Source organism: Labrus mixtus, chromosome 16 (assembly GCF_963584025.1).
Source record: "Labrus mixtus chromosome 16, fLabMix1.1, whole genome shotgun sequence".
NCBI classification, from domain to species: Eukaryota; Metazoa; Chordata; class Actinopteri; order Labriformes; family Labridae; genus Labrus; species Labrus mixtus.
Window position 1 is genome coordinate 2,866,025 of NC_083627.1, and position 22,176 is coordinate 2,888,200.

At 40.1% G+C, this 22,176-nt stretch overlaps 3 protein-coding genes across 9 annotated transcripts in view; 1 reads left to right on the forward strand and 2 right to left on the reverse strand.

The window, feature by feature from the left end:
* LOC132990900 (double-strand-break repair protein rad21 homolog A-like) overlaps positions 1-22,176 on the reverse strand; it is a 136,541-nt gene that overhangs the window by 35,968 nt on the left and 78,397 nt on the right. The window lies entirely within an intron of this gene.
* On the reverse strand, positions 874-15,603 carry LOC132990697 (NLR family CARD domain-containing protein 3-like). Of its 7 annotated transcripts, none has more exons than XM_061059063.1 (14): positions 15,334-15,603; positions 13,483-13,569; positions 13,099-13,194; positions 12,697-12,792; positions 11,362-11,457; positions 10,960-11,055; positions 9,608-9,703; positions 8,880-8,952; positions 8,538-8,739; positions 6,559-8,374; positions 6,288-6,461; positions 4,919-5,086; positions 4,740-4,786; positions 874-3,292 (listed from the first exon to the last, which is right to left on the reverse strand). In XM_061059063.1, the coding sequence occupies exons 2-14, from the start codon at positions 13,521-13,523 to the stop codon at positions 2,757-2,759; spliced, it is 3,537 nt and encodes a 1,178-aa protein (XP_060915046.1). In that variant the 5' UTR covers positions 13,524-13,569; positions 15,334-15,603; the 3' UTR covers positions 874-2,756. The 7 variants fall into 7 exon arrangements, with proteins under 7 accessions (XP_060915046.1, XP_060915041.1, XP_060915045.1 ...); XM_061059058.1 differs by lacking the exon at positions 15,334-15,603 and adding an exon at positions 14,024-14,131; XM_061059062.1 differs by lacking the exons at positions 9,608-9,703; positions 15,334-15,603 and adding an exon at positions 14,024-14,131.
* med30 (mediator complex subunit 30) overlaps positions 18,966-22,176 on the forward strand; it is a 48,625-nt gene continuing 45,414 nt past the window's right edge. Inside the window, exons 1-2 of the mRNA XM_061059270.1 lie at positions 18,966-19,068; positions 19,621-19,941. Coding sequence (XP_060915253.1) covers positions 19,747-19,941 — 195 coding nt within the window. The 5' untranslated portion in view covers positions 18,966-19,068; positions 19,621-19,746. The remainder of the gene's footprint in view (positions 19,069-19,620; positions 19,942-22,176) is intronic.

Here is a 22,176-nt window from a genome sequence, read left to right on the forward strand (position 1 = left end):
GCTTCCTGCCAACGTCATGTTCACTGTTTCTGGTAAACAAGGTCATTACTGTTCCACTGTCTTGAGGGGATTATTGATCCCAGTTTACAATTGACCCATCTGAATGATTTTAAGCAAGCTAGAGGTTTTCCTAGGTGGCCTTTTTAACTTAGAGAGTATTTGTGTCTCTTTGATTTGGATACTGTGTTGCCTATAAATTGGGAAAGACATCATTTTGTTATCTTTGTTTTGTTTTTTTTACCCTGTATACCCTTAGATTCTCTTCTTCTATCCAGCCGGTAGATTCATTATTGAAATAGGACATTACTGAACCACTTACATCATTCAGTGATGACCAACAGCTACTGCGGAAAGTATTTAGACCAGTAGCTCCTGAAAGCATAAGTTCCAAAATCCATGCAATCCCCATTCCTGTGGAACAGAGTTAATGATTCCACCTGCCGTCACATGGCATAGTATGTCCTTCTTTTACTATTTCAATTGTCTAAATACTGTTTATAATTTATTCCAATGAGTAGCCACTGGGACTGATGCTTTGTGTAACATGAGCGCCCTCTGCTAGGGCCCGTGCAGACTTGAGCGGTGCAGCCTGTGAGTCTGCACTATAAAGTTACCAACCATAGCCAATCAGAAGATATCAGGCTTTTTGAAAAGGAGTTCTTTGTTAACTGATACATACTTCACTGACTACTTCACCCACTTTTCTTAAGTCCAATATCATTAAAAGAAGTCAAAGGAGCGGCTGTAAATACTGTCACTCCCGACAGTGTTATTTCAAATCACTGCTAATTGTAGCTCTAGTAAGGCTCTGTTAATTTGATGATAAACACATTGTGGTTTCATCAACTTCTTCACAATAAAAGCACCCACAAATGATGTTAAATGGCTTTATTGTTAAACCCATATCGAGAAATGAAATGGGATCGGACAACTCAGACGTTTGAAAACACAAATACTGTTGAGAAACTTCAAAACACACAAGATTCATTTGTTAAAAAAAACAAAACGGTAAAGAAGAATGAACATGCTTAAAACATCACAAGGAGTGATTCACATCTTTTAACATAAATTTATTTGTGCAATTAAATTCACTCAGTCTAGCTTTGGTTACAGATACATCAGTCTGGTATGACTTCATTCATTGCAATAGAGGCTCTAACTGGTCTCAAAATGAACTAAAATACAATACATCCATTATGTTCAAAAACATGTCAGTTTTGATTTAATAGTTAAAAAATGCCCTTTAATAAAACAGTCAATTACTTAACTATAAGTCTTGATTAATATATAGTTATTCATTGCACAATGCTGACTGTAAACATATAAGGCAGAAGTGTGAGTGAGTTCAAGCTCTTGTAGTTAACGTAATTCTTGGGCATCATCGATGCCAGGACAGTAGACAACTTCAGTCACGTTTAGTTGTTGACTGTTTTTGACACTTAACATTTTTTTTAAATATGTACATTTGTCCTTAAAGTTGTGTAAAAAAAATCTGATCTACCTGTTTGTTTGAGAAATGATTTCGTCAATATTCAAAGTTTCATAATAATAAAGTTATCTTATGGAATGAATATGCAAATTTAATGAATCTCTCTTTGTCTTTAAATGTGTACAAAAACAGATGTAGAAACTCTTTGATGACAAAAATATAAATTGGAACAGTAACCATAAGCATAAGCACGCGTCACGCCGAGCAGAGCAGATCGAACGCAGAGCATCCGGTCAATTTCAAAATAAAACACAATATACAGATTCCAGATCGCACATCCCATCAATTCCTCAGTCAAATGCAGTTCTCCTTCATGTCCAATGTAAACAGCTACTTCTTTTTCCAACATATATACACAGAGTGTTTAGCCGTGATATGCAAGTTACTGCATTGGAAAATGATCATCATAACTTTCTTTTTGCATCAATACTTCTACCAATGATAACGTTTCTTAGTTTTGCTGTGGCAGTGAGAGGCAATTACTCACAGATTTAATTTAACATTGTAGCCATTAACACATAATAAATAAATAAATAATGTAACGGAGCTTTAGTCTCAGCACCGGGCTCTCTGACAGCGTGTTGTTTATCTCAAGCAGGGGAAACTAATGTTGATATCTCCAAGATGGAAAAGCTCACACCTGAACGGTCATCAGCCTGCGTGTGTGTTTACTGCACGTGACATTCTTTCTTCCCAAGACGCTATTTTGCTAGCGTTAGCATAACCTCGCCTGTCGAATCAACGTCAATAAACCTTGATCTTGAGTAATGTGAATGCTGAAACTGTGAATGCGTTACATTAACGCCCACTGGACTTTAAAAATGTATCTTCCTTACATGCACTCTGTGAGTAGTTACACACACTGAATTTTTTTTCCCTCATAGTCCACTGCACAGCTCCTACATTTTTAAATTCTATTTCATATATTGTAATAGCTTCTTATTCTGTATTATTTAAGTTGTTGCTAGTTCTGCTTTATTTCCTTGTTAATTTTTTAGCACCAATACACCAAATCAAATTCCTTGTATGTGTAAATGTACTTGGCAATAATCCCCGATTCTGATCTCATGTAGTCGTCGGCTATTACACTTAAAGTAACGAGAGCTTTTATGTGATTATAACGGCGTTATTGAAAATGAAAAGTTAAGTAGATACAGTACTCATTACTGCAAAAACAAGTGGTGTTACAGTACTTCCAACACTGGTGTTTAGAGATCCACTTCCGTCTGTCATTCACTGTACACATGTAGCTAATGGAGAGATAGCCTCAATACGATACAGGACACAGGGATGCGGAGGAGCCTGCTGACCAGGGCGCGACACCGGGATAAAGAGGTTCAGTGAATGTGGTGTTGAAGGTGTGGAGGTGGATCAGTGTGTCAGAGGAGACTCTATAGAAGGACAGAGTGCCTGCAGGACAGTCCACATACACTCCTACTCTGTTAGAGACGGAGGAGGAGGGGATCTTTGATTCTTTGTTGTTGTGCCTGACGATGTAACCACGGTCATGGCAGATCATACTCCAGGAGTGATCGTTCCATCCGAACGCACATTCATTACTGACTCCTCTCCTTGTGATTCCTCTGTATGTCATCGATACGAGAACTCGTCCGCTCAGCTCGACTTCCCAGTAACACTGACCGGTCACACCGGCCCCGCACAGCAGCTGAGGCCAGTTTTCAAACCTGTCGGGGTGATCAGGATACCGCTCTTCCACCAACACACGCGTCACCTTTCTGTTGTTGTCGGACAGTTTGAGGAACGTGGACACTGTGTTTGTGTCCAGTTCCAGTTCACAGGCGTCTAAAAAGGGACAAAAACAGAATCTTTATCCTGATTTAGGGCGCGGTCACACTGGCCATCCGTACCGTGCCCAAGTACACTTCAACCCTAAAGTCCAGTTCGTTTGGCCAGTGTGACCGCTCCGTATCGTGCTCAGGCACGGTACACTTCATGCTCGAGCACAAGCACGCGGGTACACAACGCTGACAGCCTTCATTAAGGAGAAATCCAGAGTTTCATGTCTGTATCTGACTAACATGACTCTCTGTGTTGTTCTCCGATGTGCGGGCGCGGACTCGCCCGTGGACTTTATTTTTTATTAATTTATTGCTGTGTCTGATTAAAATGGCTTAAAATAAGCTGTAAAGTAGCTGTCATGCTCTCTGTGTTTTTCTCTGATGTGCAGACGCGGACTCTGCGCGTCTCTCTCTCTCTCTCTCTCTCTCTCGTCCGCCTGTTTGTAAACTGAGCACGCTTCATAATAACATAAAGTGTGCATGTGTTGTATTAAGACGTTATGTACAAGAGGTAATCATGCTTTTAGGCACGGTTAGTCCTGGCCAGTGTGACCGCGTGCCGGCCAGCGTGGGAATGGCGCAGCGGGGGGGCCAATCGTGCTTGAGTACAGCACGGTACAGATGGCCAGTGTGACCGCGCCCTTAACTGTGTTTTTGTACTTTAGATGATAAAAAAGACTAGAGATGTAAAAGTGAATTTAAACAATCTATTTAATTTTAGGCTTTATGATTTATTGATTGTATTCAATCACAATAATCAATATTCTTTTTAAGGTAAGACCACATGCTATAAGACCAATCCAGCAGATGTAGGGAATCGATCGTTTTATCCAGTGTAGTGTGTCTCATATAAGGCTTTCACACTTGCAGAAAACTCCTGAAAAACTCTCTGATATTTCCAGGAGGAGCTGTATGTGTGAACGCCAACAGCTGAATTTTTCACTCTGACTTCCCCTGGAGTTTCTCCTGCAGGATGTTCTCCGGAGAATTCACCTCGAGCCAATGGGAGTAGAGGGTGACGTTTACATACTGTGACTAGAGCCAGTAGAGTGTATGCACGCGACCGCTACGATCTCAGAGCATGTCATTAAACAGCTGCATTACGTCGTCTGTTCTACATATTTTCAGGAGTTCACATGTAAAAATGGCGATAGTGAACAACCACCAACACCACATCTAGTAAGCTTTTCAACCTCCTGACAGAAGGTTTAGCACATTTGATTTTCCTTCTATGATACATTCGGTCACATCGCTGTCATGACTCTGAGCACAGAGCGCTCTGCATGCACAAAAGTCATGAGCGTAAAACAAATCAAATGTGAGAAGTCTGATGAAGTTGGTGCTGCAGCGCCCTCTTGCGCACAAACACAGTAAACCTCTAGTTACATAACATCAAAATAAGATAAAATGACATAAAACATGTGTTCATTAATCAAACTTATAACACTCACATTTCCTCACATCAGGTTTCAGTCTCTGCGGTCCATCATGGTCCAAACTGGAGGAAGAAACCAGAAGACAATCTAGTTAATACATCTTCACTCAGACACACTATCAAATAAAAGCTAGAGGTCCTCTGTCCGTCTGTTTCTCTGTTTGTCTTGTTGTCTGTCTGTTTCTCCGTCTGTACCTCAGCTTCTCCAGTCTGCAGTTTGGATCCTTCAGTCGAGCAGACAGCCGCTCCTTTCCTGGTTCTCCAGGATGATTGTAGCTCAGGTCCAGCTCTCTCAGGTTGGAGGAGTTCAGAGCTGAGGCCAGAGAAGCACAGCCTTCCTCTGTGATCAGACAACCTGACAGACTACACAACACACAGCGAAAAAATAGAAAATGAGGAACATTAGGAGCATTACAAGAGACATGAAATTATTTCAACCGTCCGACTCCCTGCTCAAAGCATTCTGGGATATGTAGCTATGCTAATGGAGCTAGCAGCGCAACTTTTTAAACAGCTTTTGTCTCTCGTTATGTCAAAATCATCCACACAAAGAAAACAGTGATATTCTATGTTGGTTTGTTTGAATAGAAACTTGAATTCAAGACCACGATTGTGCAGTGGAGTTGGGCGGTGTGACTCTAGCCGAACTGTTGGCTTTCAGTGGGCAGGCACAGGGAGGATAAAGTGCCAGGTGGCAGGACATCGCTCTGGGTGTAAGATGACGCTGTTTTTGCAAAGCAGGAGCTTTCTGGACAAAACTGGTTTACTGGTCTTGGGGGGAAAGAGGGAGTGCCTTTGCACGACTCTGGCACGTCTCACCTAAACACTGCCCTCTGTATTTCCAAATCAACCGCATGACCTCCTCATCGGAGGACGTGCAACTAGAAACGGCTCCCACAAGCATGAAGGTTGAGCGGTGGAGCAGAGTAGCTTTGCTGCACTTGATTGGGCGTGTATGTTTTTTATTATTGGTTTGAAATTGATTGTGCAATAAATCTCTGAGCTAACCCCGCCCACTTTCCACCCAATTTTCAGAAAATGTTCAGAAACTGAAATGTAAAAATGTAACTTCTCATCCTTTTAGAGATTAATATTTTGTTCATAAGATTCAAAGTAACATAGTTAGAAGCTTTTTGTTGATTTAAGTTCCAGGGGCTTTAAAGGCTTTATATGCGATACGCTCGTATCTTCACACTGCATGTAAATTTACCTGAAATGAGCATGATCTAGAAACACAGTTAAGCAGTGAGTACAGTATGTTATTCTTCTTTTCTCTAGTCCCTCAATTAAACAACTTTTATACACGAGGGGAGGAGCCAGCCGGCCGTCCGGGCGATGTAAACAAAGTGAAGATAGGACTCTGAAAACTCTGAAAACATCACAGACAGTGGGACTCGGGTGTTACACCCATTGTAGACAGTCATGACTCACAGAGTTATTTTCAGAGGAGATACTTGATTTCTATTATATTTAAGTGTGAAAAATCACATAAAAAGCATTTAACTGTTCATTTAAATACTGATTTATGAGGAAAGAAGATCTTAGAGGGTCATTGCACACTGACCTGAGAGTCTCTAGTTTACAGTGCTGACTCTTTAGTCCACCACACAGAAGTTTTACTCCTGAATCCTGCAGGTTGTTGTTGCTCAGGTCCAGCTCTCTCAGATGAGAGGACTCGGAGCTGAGGATGGACGACAGAGCTTCACAGCTTCTCCCTGACAGTTTACAGCTACTCAACCTGAAGAGGAATCAAAAGCACATAAAATACATCAATTACCAACAATCTGAATACAGAACAAACTGTATTTAACCTGGATGGTTATGTGTGCACGTACAGAGCCCTGTTGGACGCCTTGATCACTGGCAGCAGCCTCAGAAGAGCCGTCTCTGAAGCAGAGTATTTCTTCAGGTCGAACACGTCCAGATCTTTTTCTGATGACAGTAAGATAAAGACCAGAGCTGACCACTGAGCAGGAGACAAGTTGTCTGCGGAGAGATTTCTTGATCTCAGGGACTCCTGAATCTCCTCCACTAGAGAACTATCCTGCAGTTCATTCAGACAGTGGAACAGATTGATGCTTTTCTCTGCAGGCAGATTAGCACGGATTTTTTTCTTGATGTACTGAACCGTTTTCTTTTTAGTCTGCGAGTTCTCTATTATTGGTGTCGGCTGACCTTGCATGTACTTCTGATTGCTTTCCAGGGAAAGGCCGAGGAGGAAGCGCAGGAACAAGTCCAGTTGTCCATTTGGACTCTGTAAGGCCAGGTCGATGGCAGACTGATAGAAACGTGTTGATTTGTTTCCCCTCTTAAAGGGCCACCTGAATGTTTTTTGTTCTTTTGACAGCAGGTTGACTCCGGAGTTGATGAAGGTCAGATGGACATGAAGAGCAGCGAGAAACTCCTGAACGCTCAGATGGACGAAGCAGAACACCTTGTCCGGGTACAGTCCTCTCTCCTCTTTGAAGATCTGCGTGAAGACTCCCGAGTACTTCGAGGCTGCACCGATATCGATGCCACACTCTGTCAGGTCCGAGTCATAGAAGATCAACTTTTCTTTCCGCAGCTGCTCAAAAGCCAGTTTCCCCAGAGACTCGATCATCTTCCTGTTCTCTGGATTCCAGTGTGAATCCGTCTTGTCTCCTCCACCATACTTTATGTTCTTCAGTTTGAACGTAACCACCAGGAAGTGGATGTACATCTCAGTCAGGGTCTTTGGCAGCTCTCCTCGCTCTCCTCTCTCTCCTCCCTCTCCGGTCTTCAGCACATCCTCCAGAACTGAAGCAATGATCCAGCAGAAGACCGGGATGTGGCACATGATGTTGAGGCTTCGCGATGTCTTGATGTGGGAGATAATGGCGCCGGATTGTTCCTCATTTTGGAATCTCTTCCTGAAGTACTCCTCCTTCTGTGGGTCAGTGAAACCTCTGACCTCTGTCACCATGTCCACACAGTCAGGAGGGATCTGATTGGCTGCTGCAGGTCGTGTGGTTATCCAGAGGCGAGCAGAGGGAAGCAGTTTCCTCCTGATGAGGTTTGTCAGCAGCACATCCACTGAGGCGGACTTTGTGACATCAGTCAGGATCTCGTTGTTTTTAAAGTCCAGAGGAAGTCGGCACTCATCCAGACCGTCGAAGATGAACACAACCTGGAATTCTTCAAACCTGCAGATTCCTGCTTCTTTGGTTTCAGGAAACAACAGATGAACAAGCTCCACCAATGTGAACCGTTTCTCTTTCAGCACATTCAGCTCCTTGAAAGTGAACGGAAACGTGAACTGTATGTCCTGGTTGGCCTTTCCTTCAGCCCAGTCCAGACTGAACTTCTGCGTTAAGACTGTTTTCCCGATGCCAGCCACTCCCTTTGTCATCACCGTTCTGATTCGTTCCTGTCTTCCAGGTGAGGCTTTAAAGATGTCTTCTTGTCTGATGGTTTTTTCAGGTCTGTGTGGTTTCCTGTATTGTGTTTCAATCTGCCTGACCTCGTGTTCATCATTGACCTCTCCAGTCCCTCCCTCTGTGATGTAGAGCTCTGTGTAGATGTCGTTCAGGTGGGTGTGGATTCCTTCTTTAGCAATCCCATCACACACACAACGGAACTTCTTCTTCAGGTTAGACTTGAGTTTTTGTTGGCACACTGCAGTGACAGTCCCTGGAAAAAGAAAACAAAAGAATGAAATCAACGAGTTGAGAGTTTTCCTTCTTATCATTCTGTATCCAGTTCACCAGTGTTACATCATACAAAACATAAAAGTTTGGTAAGTAAATCTCCATTTCCCTATTCCATCAATTTGAATCAGTTGAAATACTCTTACTGTTGTGCAGATAGTCAGCCATATCCCCCCGCTTAGCTCTTCTCAAGAAGTGCAGAGTGAGCTTCAGAGTTACATCTCTGATATCCATCTGATCTTCATCCTCATTGTCACTCTCCACGCCTGCTTGATAATCTGGACTTAAAACCCTCAGGATTCTCTGTAGCTCATTCTCCACATACCTGTGGATGTTCTTCTTTAGCGGCTGGAACAGAATGAAAAAAAACTCAAGATTTAATATAAAACTGGTATACACCTTTTAGCTGGTCGAAACAGAATCCTGATGTAGCGCGTTCATCGCTTGATTATTTTAGTTCAATGGAAAACACAATTTTTTCTACATACCTCAAATATGGAGTCCAGGTCTTTTTGAGACCACTGGGCCGACTGGGGAGCCTCGGTGCTCTCCTGTTGAACTCTGTGGAAAAAGGGCCAATAATGACACAGCTTACTGAATATGCTCTAGCATGAAAACAAAATGAAGGGCATGAATGCAGGTGGTTTCAAAAGCTTCACTTTGCCAACGTTATAAAGAACACAATACTTGATCTTCAAAAGACTAAGACCTGGACCAGACCTTGCATCTTCTCTCATAAGAGACAGATAACACACTTATACTTATATCCTCTGAAAATAACTCTGTGAGTCCCACTGTCTTTCAGAGTTTTCAGAGTCCTATCTTCAGTTTGTTTACATCGTCTTTAGAATCATTACTCTTGCAGGACACACAGCTGGGTCCAGGAGGGTCTGGTGTCTTGTTCATCATACTGATACAAACAAACAGCTGATTAATGAAAGCATTCACAACTTAGATGACTTTTAATCAGACTGACACATGTTTAAGGTTTCAGATAGAAAGTCGGTAGTCAGGATGCAGAGCTGAACACCTTCACCCTAAACAATAACACAATGTACGCCGGGTTTAAGAGACTGCCTCAGCAAGAGGGACCACATGACAATGATCTTGAAAAAACTAAGATTTAACAGATGACAGCATCCCATGAAGCTCTGGGCTAAAACTTGCATCATTTCTGAACAGAGACAGATAACACACTTCAGTTTTCAATTCTTACCTTTCACCTTTAAAGTTAATATCGATGTCTTTAGAATCATCACTCTTGAAGGACACACATCTGGGTCCAGGAGGGTCTGGTGTCTGCATCTGTTTCCTGATACAAACAATGAAACCACTGATTAATAAAACATGCAGAACTATGAGGACTTTTTTTTATTAGACTCACTTTTCACTCATCTTTATAAAGGGAGTCCTCAGCCTCATAATATGCTAATATCATCAAACTGTATGGAGCAAGGTCGCTAATGCTTAGCCATGCTAACATTAGCATGCTAACAAACGTTATCACTTTCGAGTGACTCTGTCCAGGGCTTACCACGAGCACCAGCTGTGGACTTAACAGCCCACTAGTCACTTTATTGAGATACGCTCCATCTACAATCTTAGCTGTTGGGGTTTATTAGAGTATTTTAAAAAATGCTTACCGTTACCTTACAGTGCAAAGGCAGCGAGAAGAGGTGTTTTAAACTGATCCTGCATTATTTGACAAGAGGATAATTGTCCATCGAGATTCACTTTCCCTGAAATCTGAAATAAAAGACTGGCCAAGTTTCCCCATACTCTGATAGTAGGACAACCAAAATTAAACTCTGTCCATGGGAGTTAACTTTTGACACTTACTCAACAATCAGTTGGTAGAGTGTGAGCACATTAATCATGAGCATTGGTCATGCATCCTTAAAGTCTTTCTATGTGATTTTTCACACTTAAATATAATATAAATCAAGTATCTCCTCTGAAAATAACTCTGTGAGTCATGACTGTCTACAATGGGTGTAACACCCGAGTCCCACTGTCTGTGATGTTTTCAGAGTTTTCAGAGTCCTATCTTCACTTTGTTTACATCGCCGGGACGGCCGGCTGACTCCTCCCCTCGTGTATAAAAGTTGTTTAATTGAGGGACTAGAGAAAAGAAGAATAACATACTGTACTCACTGCTTAACTGTGTTTCTAGATCACGCTCATTTCAGGTAAATTTACATGCAGTGTGAAGATACGAGCATAATAAAGATCGCTAGCATTAGCATGCTAACACAACAATGCAGCGTGAGTTGTTTTGGTTTCATGCTGGTGCTCAAGGGCGACATCTGCTGGATCAAAAAATTGCATATAAAGCCTTTAAAGGGTCCGTCGTACCGTGTGAGCTGACATACTGCCACGACTTTTACACAATAGTACAATTTATATCGGGCTTAAGAGGGGGCAAAAAGTCCGCCTCAGCAAGAGGGACCACATGACAATGATCTTGAAAAAGGTTTAACAGATGACAGCATCCCATGAAGCTCTGGGCCAAAACTTGCATCATTTCTGAACAGAGACAGATAACACACTTCAGTTTTCAATTCTTACCTTTTATCTTTAAAGTTAATACCGATGTCTTTAGAATCATTACTCTTGCAGGACACACAGCTGGGTCCAGGAGGGTCTGGTGTCTTGTTCATCATACTGATACAAACAAACAGCTGATTAATGAAAGCATTCACAACTTAGATGACTTTTAATCAGACTGACACATGTTTAAGGTTTCAGATAGAAAGTCGGTAGTCAGGATGCAGAGCTGAAGACCTTCACCCTAAACAATAACACAATGTACGCCGGGTTTAAGAGACCGCCTCAGCAAGAGGGACCACATGACAATGATCTTGAAAAAACTAAGATTTAACAGATGACAGCATCCCATGAAGCTCTGGGCTAAAACTTGCATCATTTCTGAACAGAGACAGATAACACACTTCAGTTTTCAATTCTTACCTTTCACCTTTAAAGTTAATATCGATGTCTTTAGAATCATTACTCTTGAAGGACACACAGCTGGGTCCAGGAGGGTCTGGTGTCTGCATCTGTTTCCTGATACAAACAATGAAACCACTGATTAATAAAACATGCAGAAGTATGAGGACTTTTTTTTATTAGACTCACTTTTCACTCATCTTTATAAAGGGAGTCCTCAGCCTCATAATATGCTAATATCATCAAACTGTATGGAGCAAGGTCGCTAATGCTTAGCCATGCTAACGTTAGCATGCTAACAAATGTTATCACTTTCGAGTGACTCTGTCCAGGGCTTACCACGAGCACCAGCTGTGGACTTAACAGCCCACTAGTCACTTTATTGAGATACGCTCCATCTACAATCTTAGCTGTTGGGGTTTATTAGAGTATTTTAAAAAATGCTTACCGTTACCTTACAGTGCAAAGGCAGCGAGAAGAGGTGTTTTAAACTGATCCTGCATTATTTGACAAGAGATTCACTTTCCCTGAAATCTGAAATAAAAGACTGGCCAAGTTTCCCCATACTCTGATAGTAGGACAACCAAAATTAAACCCTGTCCATGGGAGTTAACTTTTGACACTTACTCAACAATCAGTTGGTAGAGTGTGAGCACATTAATCATGAGCATTGGTCATGCATCCTTAAAGTCTTTCTATGTGATTTTTCACACTTAAATATAATAGAAATCAAGTATATCCTCTGAAAATAACTCTGTGAGTCATGACTGTCTACAATGGGTGTAACACCCGAGTCCCACTGTCTGTGATGTTTTCAGAGTTTTCAGAGTCCTATCTTCACTTTGTTTACATCGTCGGGACGACCGGCTGACTCCTCCCCTCGTGTATAAAAGTTGTTTAATTGAGGGACTAGAGAAAAGAAGAATAACATACTGTACTCACTGCTTAACTGTGTTTCTAGATCACGCTCATTTCAGGTAAATTTACATGCAGTGTGAAGATACGAGCATAATAAAGATCGCTAGCATTAGCATGCTAACACAACAATGCAGCGTGAGTTGTTTTGGTTTCATGCTGGTGCTCAAGGGCGACATCTGCTGGATCAAAAAATTGCATATAAAGCCTTTAAAGGGTCCGTCGTACCGTGTGAGCTGACATACTGCCACGACTTTTACACAATAGTACAATTTATATCGGGCTTAAGAGGGGGCAAAAAGTCCGCCTCAGCAAGAGGGACCACATGACAATGATCTTGAAAAAGGTTTAACAGATGACAGCATCCCATGAAGCTCTGGGCCAAAACTTGCATCATTTCTGAACAGAGACAGATAACACACTTCAGTTTTCAATTCTTACCTTTTATCTTTAAAGTTAATACCGATGTCTTTAGAATCATTACTCTTGCAGGACACACAGCTGGGTCCAGGAGGGTCTGGTGTCTTGTTCATCATACTGATACAAACAAACAGCTGATTAATGAAAGCATTCACAACTTAGATGACTTTTAATCAGACTGACACATGTTTAAGGTTTCAGATAGAAAGTCGGCAGTCAGGATGCAGAGCTGAAGACCTTCACCCTAAACAATAACACAATGTACGCCGGGTTTAAGAGACCGCCTCAGCAAGAGGGACCACATGACAATGATCTTGAAAAAACTAAGATTTAACAGATGACAGCATCCCATGAAGCTCTGGGCTAAAACTTGCATCATTTCTGAACAGAGACAGATAACACACTTCAGTTTTCAATTCTTACCTTTCACCTTTAAAGTTAATATCGATGTCTTTAGAATCATTACTCTTGAAGGACACACAGCTGGGTCCAGGAGGGTCTGGTGTCTGCATCTGTTTCCTGATACAAACAATGAAACCACTGATTAATAAAACATGCAGAACTATGAGGACTTTTTTTTATTAGACTCACTTTTCACTCATCTTTATAAAGGGAGTCCTCAGCCTCATAATATGCTAATATCATCAAACTGTATGGAGCAAGGTCGCTAATGCTTAGCCATGCTAACGTTAGCATGTTAACAATCGAGTCACTCTGCTCGTGCTCTCTCTGTCCATGGCTTGAGACATGATGAGTATTTATTTTAGGAACGTAAGATGATAACAAGCTTCAGTTTTCAGATCTTACCTTCCATCTTTGGAAAGAGCTTTACAGCCTTCACTCATCATGGACTCACAGCTGGGTCCAGGAGAGTCTGGTCTGTGATCCTGCGTCCTGACATGAACAAACAGCTGATTAATGAAAGCATTCACAACTAAGATGACTTTTAATCAGACCGTCAGGAGGCAGAGCTGAAGACCTTCACCCTCCTCCATGTTTCTATAAGAACAGTTACCACCCAAAACAAGGTGGACACCGTCTGTTCTCAGATCCTTTAGGCTGATTAATCAAAAGTGAACAAAAGAGGACTTATATATAAAAAATAAACATAGTCCTGAATGATGCCACCAGGAACAGAAAGAGGAGGCCCCCCAAAGGACTTCAGCTAGCTACACACACATCTTCATGTGGATACATCCAGGGGTCACCAAGACTGAGAATGAGCAGCTCAATGAGGACCACATGACAATGATCTTAAAAAAAGTCTGAGGGATTAGACATCACAGCGTCCTTGAAGCAGTCCTTTCTCAACAGAGACAGATAATATACTTCAGTTTTCAATTCATACCTTTCATCTTTAAAGTTAGTAAAGAGAGCGTTAGAATCATTTCTCTTCAAGGACACATCGCTGAGTCCAGGAGAGTCTGGCCTCTGCATCCTGATACAAACAATAGAACATGCAGATATATGATAACTTTTTTATTAGAATAACTTTTCACTAATCTTTATAAAAGGAGTCTTTGGCTTAAATACCGTCGGCCCACTTTAAAATACAAAATTACTCCAGGGCCCGTTATGAAATGAAAGTTATGACTACGGCTATCACTTTCAGTAAGGGTAAATTATTGGACATGACAACATGATATTATGGCAAGATAGACAAGAAAGTTTACTAAACAGATAGTAAAATGTTATGCGATCACTTAAAGGGTTGACTCATGGTAAATCATCATTATCGTGATATTAATTTCATATTTATACTTCGTGGAGGGCTTTTCTGGGCCCATCTGCAGTACCCACACGGCCCACCAGGGGGCGACAGTTTCTTTATTATATTGTTCATTTTGATAAAATAGTTTTTGACCAACAAGTTGCAACTTGCTTTCCCCTTCCAGTTTAGAAGTAAGTAAGTAGGGCAGGGCGATTTGAACCATAAATCATGTCTTGATATTTTCAGCTGAATGGCTTTGCAGGATATAGCTCTACATTTTTTCTGTAAAGAAATAACAAAAACAAACACAGTTCTAAGTCAAATCTACATGGACCAGATGTCACACTTTTTTAATACTCCATAAAAGCAGAAAATACGTTTTTTTTTTGGGGGCCTTTTTTGAAGCAAAGGGCTGAGGTCGGATTTGAACCCACAGTCACTCCGAGGAGGACTAGAGCCTCTGTACATGGGGCGCTCGACATAATGGTTCATCATCCAAAACACTCAAGAAACAACAATATGCAGAACTCAATTGACCTCATCACCCCCATCCTTTAAAACCTCCACCGGCTCCCTATCCCCCCCGCATATCCACTTCCTGTCTGAGCCCCTGCATGTATCTTTCATTTGCAGCACATTTACAGTAAACTGTTGCGTTGGAATTAATACAGTTGCTGCACGTTTTTCCTAATCTAAGTCAGTTTTTGCAGGTCGGTTGCCCTTGCGAGCAAATTCACAAAATAGCTTTTAAATATAATTGTATATGTTGCACTTATTTGCAACTTTTATTAAAGAAAAATGTCCACAGCTTTACACAAGTTTCGTTTTCTCCCCCCCCCCCCTCTTAAAGGGCCAGTGTCTTTATCTTAAAAGGTAGATAAAACACACACTTATTTTAACTAGACACACCGATATAACAAAATGACAGAAAAAAAAATACTACTCACTATTATCTGCCTGAACTTTCGTCTCTTTTCGTTCTCGTCCTCTGATGTAATCCACGTGATGTCATGACCGTGATACTCCCAAACGTGATTTCTTTTCGACGCACGACAAACAAAAGATAACGGTCCAGCTGTTTAAAATGTGCCATGTGTCAGAGCTGCGGCTCCAACATTTCACTGTTTGGTTTCTTCCATAATTTCTCTCCTCTTACAAAAACTGCTGCGTCAAGACCAGAGAGCCTCCAAGACTGAAAGGACAAACTGTAATGTCTGTCTATGTGTCCAACACAAGCAGCTCAAAACAACGCGAGGTCGAATCTGCGTCACAGTGAAAGTGAAACCTAAAATTCTTGTAGTTTTTTCCCTCCACCCACCCCAACTTTATTGAACAATTGTTTTAAAAGTCACGTGCTCCAATATGAGGGACAAAAAGGGACAAAAATGACGAAAGTATAAATAAATAATGCAACAATTAATGTAAAAATTAATATATAAATAAATATATTCATATATTTATTTATGTATTTCTGTGTCCATGTCCAGTAAATATGTAAATTAAGTGGGCTGTCCTAAGATTACTGAAGTAGGATTGGTCAATTTTGAAAAACAGACAGAAGCAAATTTACATATATACTTTTCCTTTTACAACCTGGACACAGAAATAAATAGATGTGTAAATGTAAAAATACGGAAATAAATTAATAACTCAATTAATGTGGAAATGTATGCATTGATACATATATAACTGTAGAAATACGCTAATAAATGAATAAATACATGTACAAATATATAAATAGCCTTTTTCATTAACAAAGTGTATTTATTATTTATTCATTGATGTATTGTTTTCAGCATTTATATATTTATTTATATATTTATTGATGTATTTATTTAATTATTTATTTATTTATACATTATTGTATGCATTTCTCCCAACATTTATTTATTTATACTTTAGTCATTTTTTGTCCCTCATACTTCAACAGTGTAATCGAGACAATTTAGTATGACGTCAGAAACATAAATAAAATAAAGATTCAAACAAGTAATATCAATGTCTACAGGAGGAAAATAAATAGGCTAAATAAAATCTGAGCTGGTCACAGATTATGCCAACAATCTTTATTGTTCTGTTAAAAAAAAGTTGTTTATAGTTTTTTTGTATTTTATTTAAAATTCCATGGAAGTTTTAGGTGCATTTTGTCATTCTACATGCGTAAATATGAAATGTACGATATAGTGTCATAAGAAGTCCAATGTATATAGGCCTACTTTTATCGTTTTTATCATTTATAATGACATTGTTATGACAATACTACGTGTTTTACTATGTCCTAACTTTCCATCTATCACTTTATTTCAAAATAAAAGCAAACAGTAAGTGAATTACTCAGTTTAAGACAGGACATTCAAAATAAAAGCCTCACAAAAACTCTTTTTAAATGCAAAATAATGGAATATCAAACATGCGATTAAAATTTGGATTAATCATGATTAAAGATGATCCCTAATGAGAAATGCAGAACAGACATGATTACATTAAGAAATAAAAACAACCTTTAGTTTGAAAGACGTTTTATCTGTTAAAACTACTAATATCACTACTTTCCCCAACATCTATTCCATTAGGCTATGTGAGTCCAAGAGGTAGATGAATGAATGTGCACAAAGGAAAAATATTTGGTCTACACATTTTTCCTAATTGCCAAAATGACATAGAAAATGCTGAATTGTATAAGAAAGTTTTACTGACTGAACCCTGACTGACATGTTATTACATCATCATCACTCACCAAACTGTGCCAAACTCTGCTCCCTACACCTTCAGCTCTACTAATCTGTGAGGTGAAGTTTGCTGTCAGAGTGATGCCTCCCTCAGAGGAGACCATTGAACTCCCTCCTCTCTTCATCTGAACTCACAGCCCTGAAGGGACCAGATCAGTTTGTATTTAATTAAAGCATAAGTAATGCTGTATAATCCTTTTTTTTTTTTTTAGTCCTGATACCCCCTCAGCTAATAACTATTACATGGTTTGTGTTGCCTCACAAAGGCACATTGTGGCTCACCCTTCATGTTCAAGGTTCAAGCACCTGCATCATGAATAAGATGACACATCCACCTGCAGTCTGTTTCAAGGAAATCCTCGCAGCTGGTTGTGTATTTCATGCAAAATGTAGCCGTTAAAATGAGACCCTGAGGGGTAATGAGAAACTGCCCTGCCTTTATTTTCTTCTGGCTGCTCTGCCTATAGATTCATAACACTGAAAAAGCCACCAGCATGCTTTAATGCAACATGTTGTTTTTCCACTTTCATCACTTTGATCTGCATGATAGATGCTATTGCGTGCAGCTTAGGGCCTGTTGAAAGTCGCCTACTCAATCTCACTCCTCATGATGACCTCACATGTTAACTCACTAAATGAGCATGCAGACCAAGATTTTTTCTCTCTATGAATGAGTTTTGCTTTTTGTTTAAATGATTTTAATGCCAAATTTTGCAACAAAGCACAGAAAGCGTATTTATCTCAATACCTGCCTCCACCACCATACTCACCATCACTACTTTCTCCTTATTTATAACACACAAGAAGAAGAAGACAGGCTGGTTGATTACGGAGGAACTCATTTCCACACGGCATGCCTCAGTTGGTCTGGCGGTGTGGCAGATGGGGGATTGTAAAAATAACGCTCATTCATTCTGGCAAGCTAACCAGGACTGCGTCTGCAATCGAGAAGTTGTGGGCAGTCAAGTGAACTTGCTACTGTGTTTTTCATATCACTGTTTCCTGTTGCAGATATAGAGAACGAGAATGTGTGAAGAAATGACTTCAGGTTATTATTACACAAAATGTGTTCCAGATAAAAAGGAAATTGAAATCCAGCCTGTAACCCCAAATTTGAATGGATAATGTAAATTAAGTAATAGGCATCCTAATCTACTTTTTCAGCCCCACTCAAGCCTGAAGGCAAAGTCTCTTTTTTCAATAATGCTCTCATTTTCAGTCTCTGTAAGTCAGAACAGCAATTCAGCACATGCTGAGGAAGCAGCTCCATCGAGCCCCGTCTATTTCTAAGACCTCTTCTATTTCAAATTAATTTAAATTCTGATGGCTCTCAAAATAATCCAAGCACAGCTGTACTCTATAAGTAATGGATGGATGACTGCATTGAAGCTTTGATTAAACACAGAGTAGACAACATAACCCATTTAGGGAAATAATATGAAACATGCTTACTAAAAAAAAGTTATAATGACCCCATGAGAAGCAATGATGTGGTGTAAATAAGCCTCAGGGCTGATGAAGTAAGACGTGTATGACATGGCTGTTATAAACCAGCAGATGGAGCTGTTGCCCCAAGTAGCCCTTGGAAATCTGTAGTGCACCTTTTTCTACCGTAATGCTGTCATTCATTTTGAAACGTTTTGTCCAACAGTGTCAAATTAAATTATACATCTAGATTGAATTTATTCCAAACAGATATAACATTAGGTTTTTTTGTTGAGATTGTAATATCTTCTTCCTTTAAAAAAAAAAAATCACATTAATAACTTCAATATATCTTTTTGTGGTGCGTCTACTCTATCATTTACCGTAGTTTCAATTCTAAATCTCGCGATAGCTGCAGCAGGGGGCGCTTTCAATTCTAAATCTCGCGATAGTTGCAGCAGGGGAGCTTCTAAGAGCAGAGCAGGAAACTTGACATGTCAACAAAACAGACAAATTATCACCACACAGGTAACATTAGACGTCGTTTCGAGAGTTTTAAATATATATGAACACTCACTGATGTTTTAAGCTTTACTTTGCGCCGAGTTAACGAAACGACACAAATAAATTCGCCGAGAGAAAGGTGAATTGTGGCGCCGTTATGGCTGTCCACTTAGCTTTTGTGACAATCCACCTTCACATGTTCGCTAATTCAACCCTTATCAGACTGAATCCTCTCGGTTGCTGTCTTTAAATTTAAAGGTTTGCATATAACAGACTTGTAATGATTTAAAGGGCCTGTTTAACTGTGAAGAAACCCGGAGTACAAATAACACAACAGGCTGTAGCGTTAGCTCAAACACTTCATCTGTGTTTAATCTTTGTAGCTGCACAGCAGGGCTTCATCTACCTGTTACAGCTGTGAAGCTTTTAGACAACTGTTCTGCATTTCATTGCTGCAAAATGGTGTTTAAGTTTAGTAAACGTAGTGCTGTGACTGACTTGTGAAAGTTAATTTTTAAGTTGATATGACTGCTAACTTTTTTTTCCTCTCCTAATCCTGTGATTCTCTTCATGAAGGCATGTGAGGGTGTGCTGCTGTGGGAAAAGCCTGACAGGTGACTTTACCTGGACCTGGACCTTGCACCTATAGCCTTTTCCATCCATCCATCCATCCTCTAGCATTCTCACCCCGCTGCCGTCGTCATGACAACCCCTCCACTTGTCCCACCCTACGGCGGTCAGCCTGCACCCCTGCAGCAGCAGCAGCAGCAGCAGCAGCAGCAGGCCCAGGCAGCCCGCGATGTCAACACGGCCTCGCTGTGCCGCATCGGCCAGGAGACGGTCCAGGACATTGTTCTCAGGACGATGGAGATCTTCCAGCTTCTCAGGAACATGCAGGTACGTCTCGTCCTTTGCTCACATGCCATGTCAAATATGGTTTCACTCAATGTCCAAAGTTTCCGTTTGCATCTCCTCCTGTCTTTTATATTTTCCCCCTTGCATAGTTCACTGCAACGAAGAAACACAACTGATCAACACCAATGAAAAAACAGCATACAAGATCATAGGAGAATAAACTAAAATAGTTATAATAGTTCTGTCGGGGCGTGACAGAGCACCAGTATTCACATGTAACAAACGAAGCAGCTGCAGGAAGGCGTTTCTTCATCAAATGTGTTTTTTTTATTGATATTTTCAGAATAAAACAAGACAAAAAAAAGAAGGGAATAAAAAAAGGAAAGAAAAGAAAAAAGGTAACATGGGCCATACATTAGTCAAAATACATTCATAAAATGTGTTTTGATGAAAATTTCAATAAAAGACGGGCAGCTAGAGTGTGCCAACCCTTTGATTTTAGTTTAAAATCTTTCTATTTTTAAACAGCCATTTAGCAACATAAGAATTCTAATAATGTGCAACTCGTGCATAGAAGTAAAAAAAAAGTGTAGTTTGGTCTTAGTCAGTTAGACTCCTTGCAGAGATTTGTTCACCTGAAGCGGGCGAAAATCTCAGCTACCAGTTTCTGAAGCATGCTGGAACGTTTAGGCAGAAGATCCAAATGGACTTTGGTGTAAAGATATGAAAGAAGGTTTCATTTTCTGGATCATTGCTGTATTTCTCAAAGCTTAGACCACTAAGATAAAAAACCTCAAACCTGCTAACCCTTTTGGGCGATCAGATCACAAGTGGACAGTGCTATTAAAAGTCCATTTGCACGCACTACATTAAAACAAAATGTGTATTTCAGTTAAATTATGGAATTCTCTCGATAATCATTTAAAATGTTGCTCTCAACTATCATTCAATTTAAAAGAATGTATAAAGAAAAGGTTCTGGGAAATGATGACTGTTTTGAGTTAATCTAACTGATTGTTTTTATATTGTTGATCTATTTATCTATTAGCAAATAAATCAAATATGAAATGAAAAAGTGTAAACGACCAACAAGATCTTATGGTCTGATTTTTCAACATTTGTTTTCCTGTGTTGGATTTGACTACATGCCCTTTTGTAGTGTTAATCATAATGCACATGATGAGCAATGCAGGATGTTTTTTGGTTGTCGCGGTGACAGTGCACCAATGTTTGTGAATGAATCCAAACAGTTTGAATAGCCTGTGCGTGCTTTGTAAGTTATTGGAACGATTTTGTTTTCTCAGCCAGCCTCTGAAAACAAATCTGACCCCTTCTCTCTCTGTGCACAGAGCTCTTCTAAATATTAACAGAAGCGATGTTTAAACTAACATCTAACTAACACTAACACCTGTGTGAGCGTCATGATAGGCACACAGGTGTGAACAGGGAGGTGTCTCAGCCGACCACACAAACACTACATGTGGGGGGAAAAAGACGTCCGAGTGGTGTTTGCCACTTCGGGGAGAAGCTCATAAATTATAAGTCCTCTTTTTTTTGGGCGAGCTAAACAATGCAAACAACAGGACAACAGGTTAATATAAAAATATAATTTGCCCATGAGTATAATTTTGTATTTATACGTTTATAATTAAAAGAGTTTTTGCTTTTGAATTTTAGAATTAATTTACATTTTTTATATTTACCACGTATTGAAACATTGTGTGTTTATAGGTCTGTGTCGTTATAAGTGCTGCTGCAAAGTGTTCCTGCTGTCGTAAAGCGCAGCTAATTGGCGTAAATGGCCATGTGGGGTACAGGTGAATAAATACTCGGACGAGAAGGCGTTCTACCGAGCAGGACGAGGAGCAACCGTTTTCTGACCGTCACCGTTTTAGTTTTTGGTAAAATTTTCTTTTAGTAAATTTTGAGAAATAAATCGTCTTTTTTTTTTGTCACTTTAAATTTTCCTCCTTTCATCTTTGGATTAGTTAAAAATGTGTATTTTGGAAAGTAAGCCTACGAGTCAGAAACTTCTAGTCCTGCAAGAAGTGGCAAGATGATTTTTTTGTTTGACTTGCCACTACATGGGTATTGCATAATTTTTTTATCGTTTATCTTGTCGTATCGTTTGGTTTTGGGATCGTTTCGTAATGTTTCCGAATCATGAGTAACCCTTCGTTTCCCACTCCTTGTTCGGCTCTGATTGTATCCTAGAGGCAGGGTCAGGGTGAGTTTATCATGGATGTCTGCCTGCTCCTCTGAGACGCTCCTCCTGCA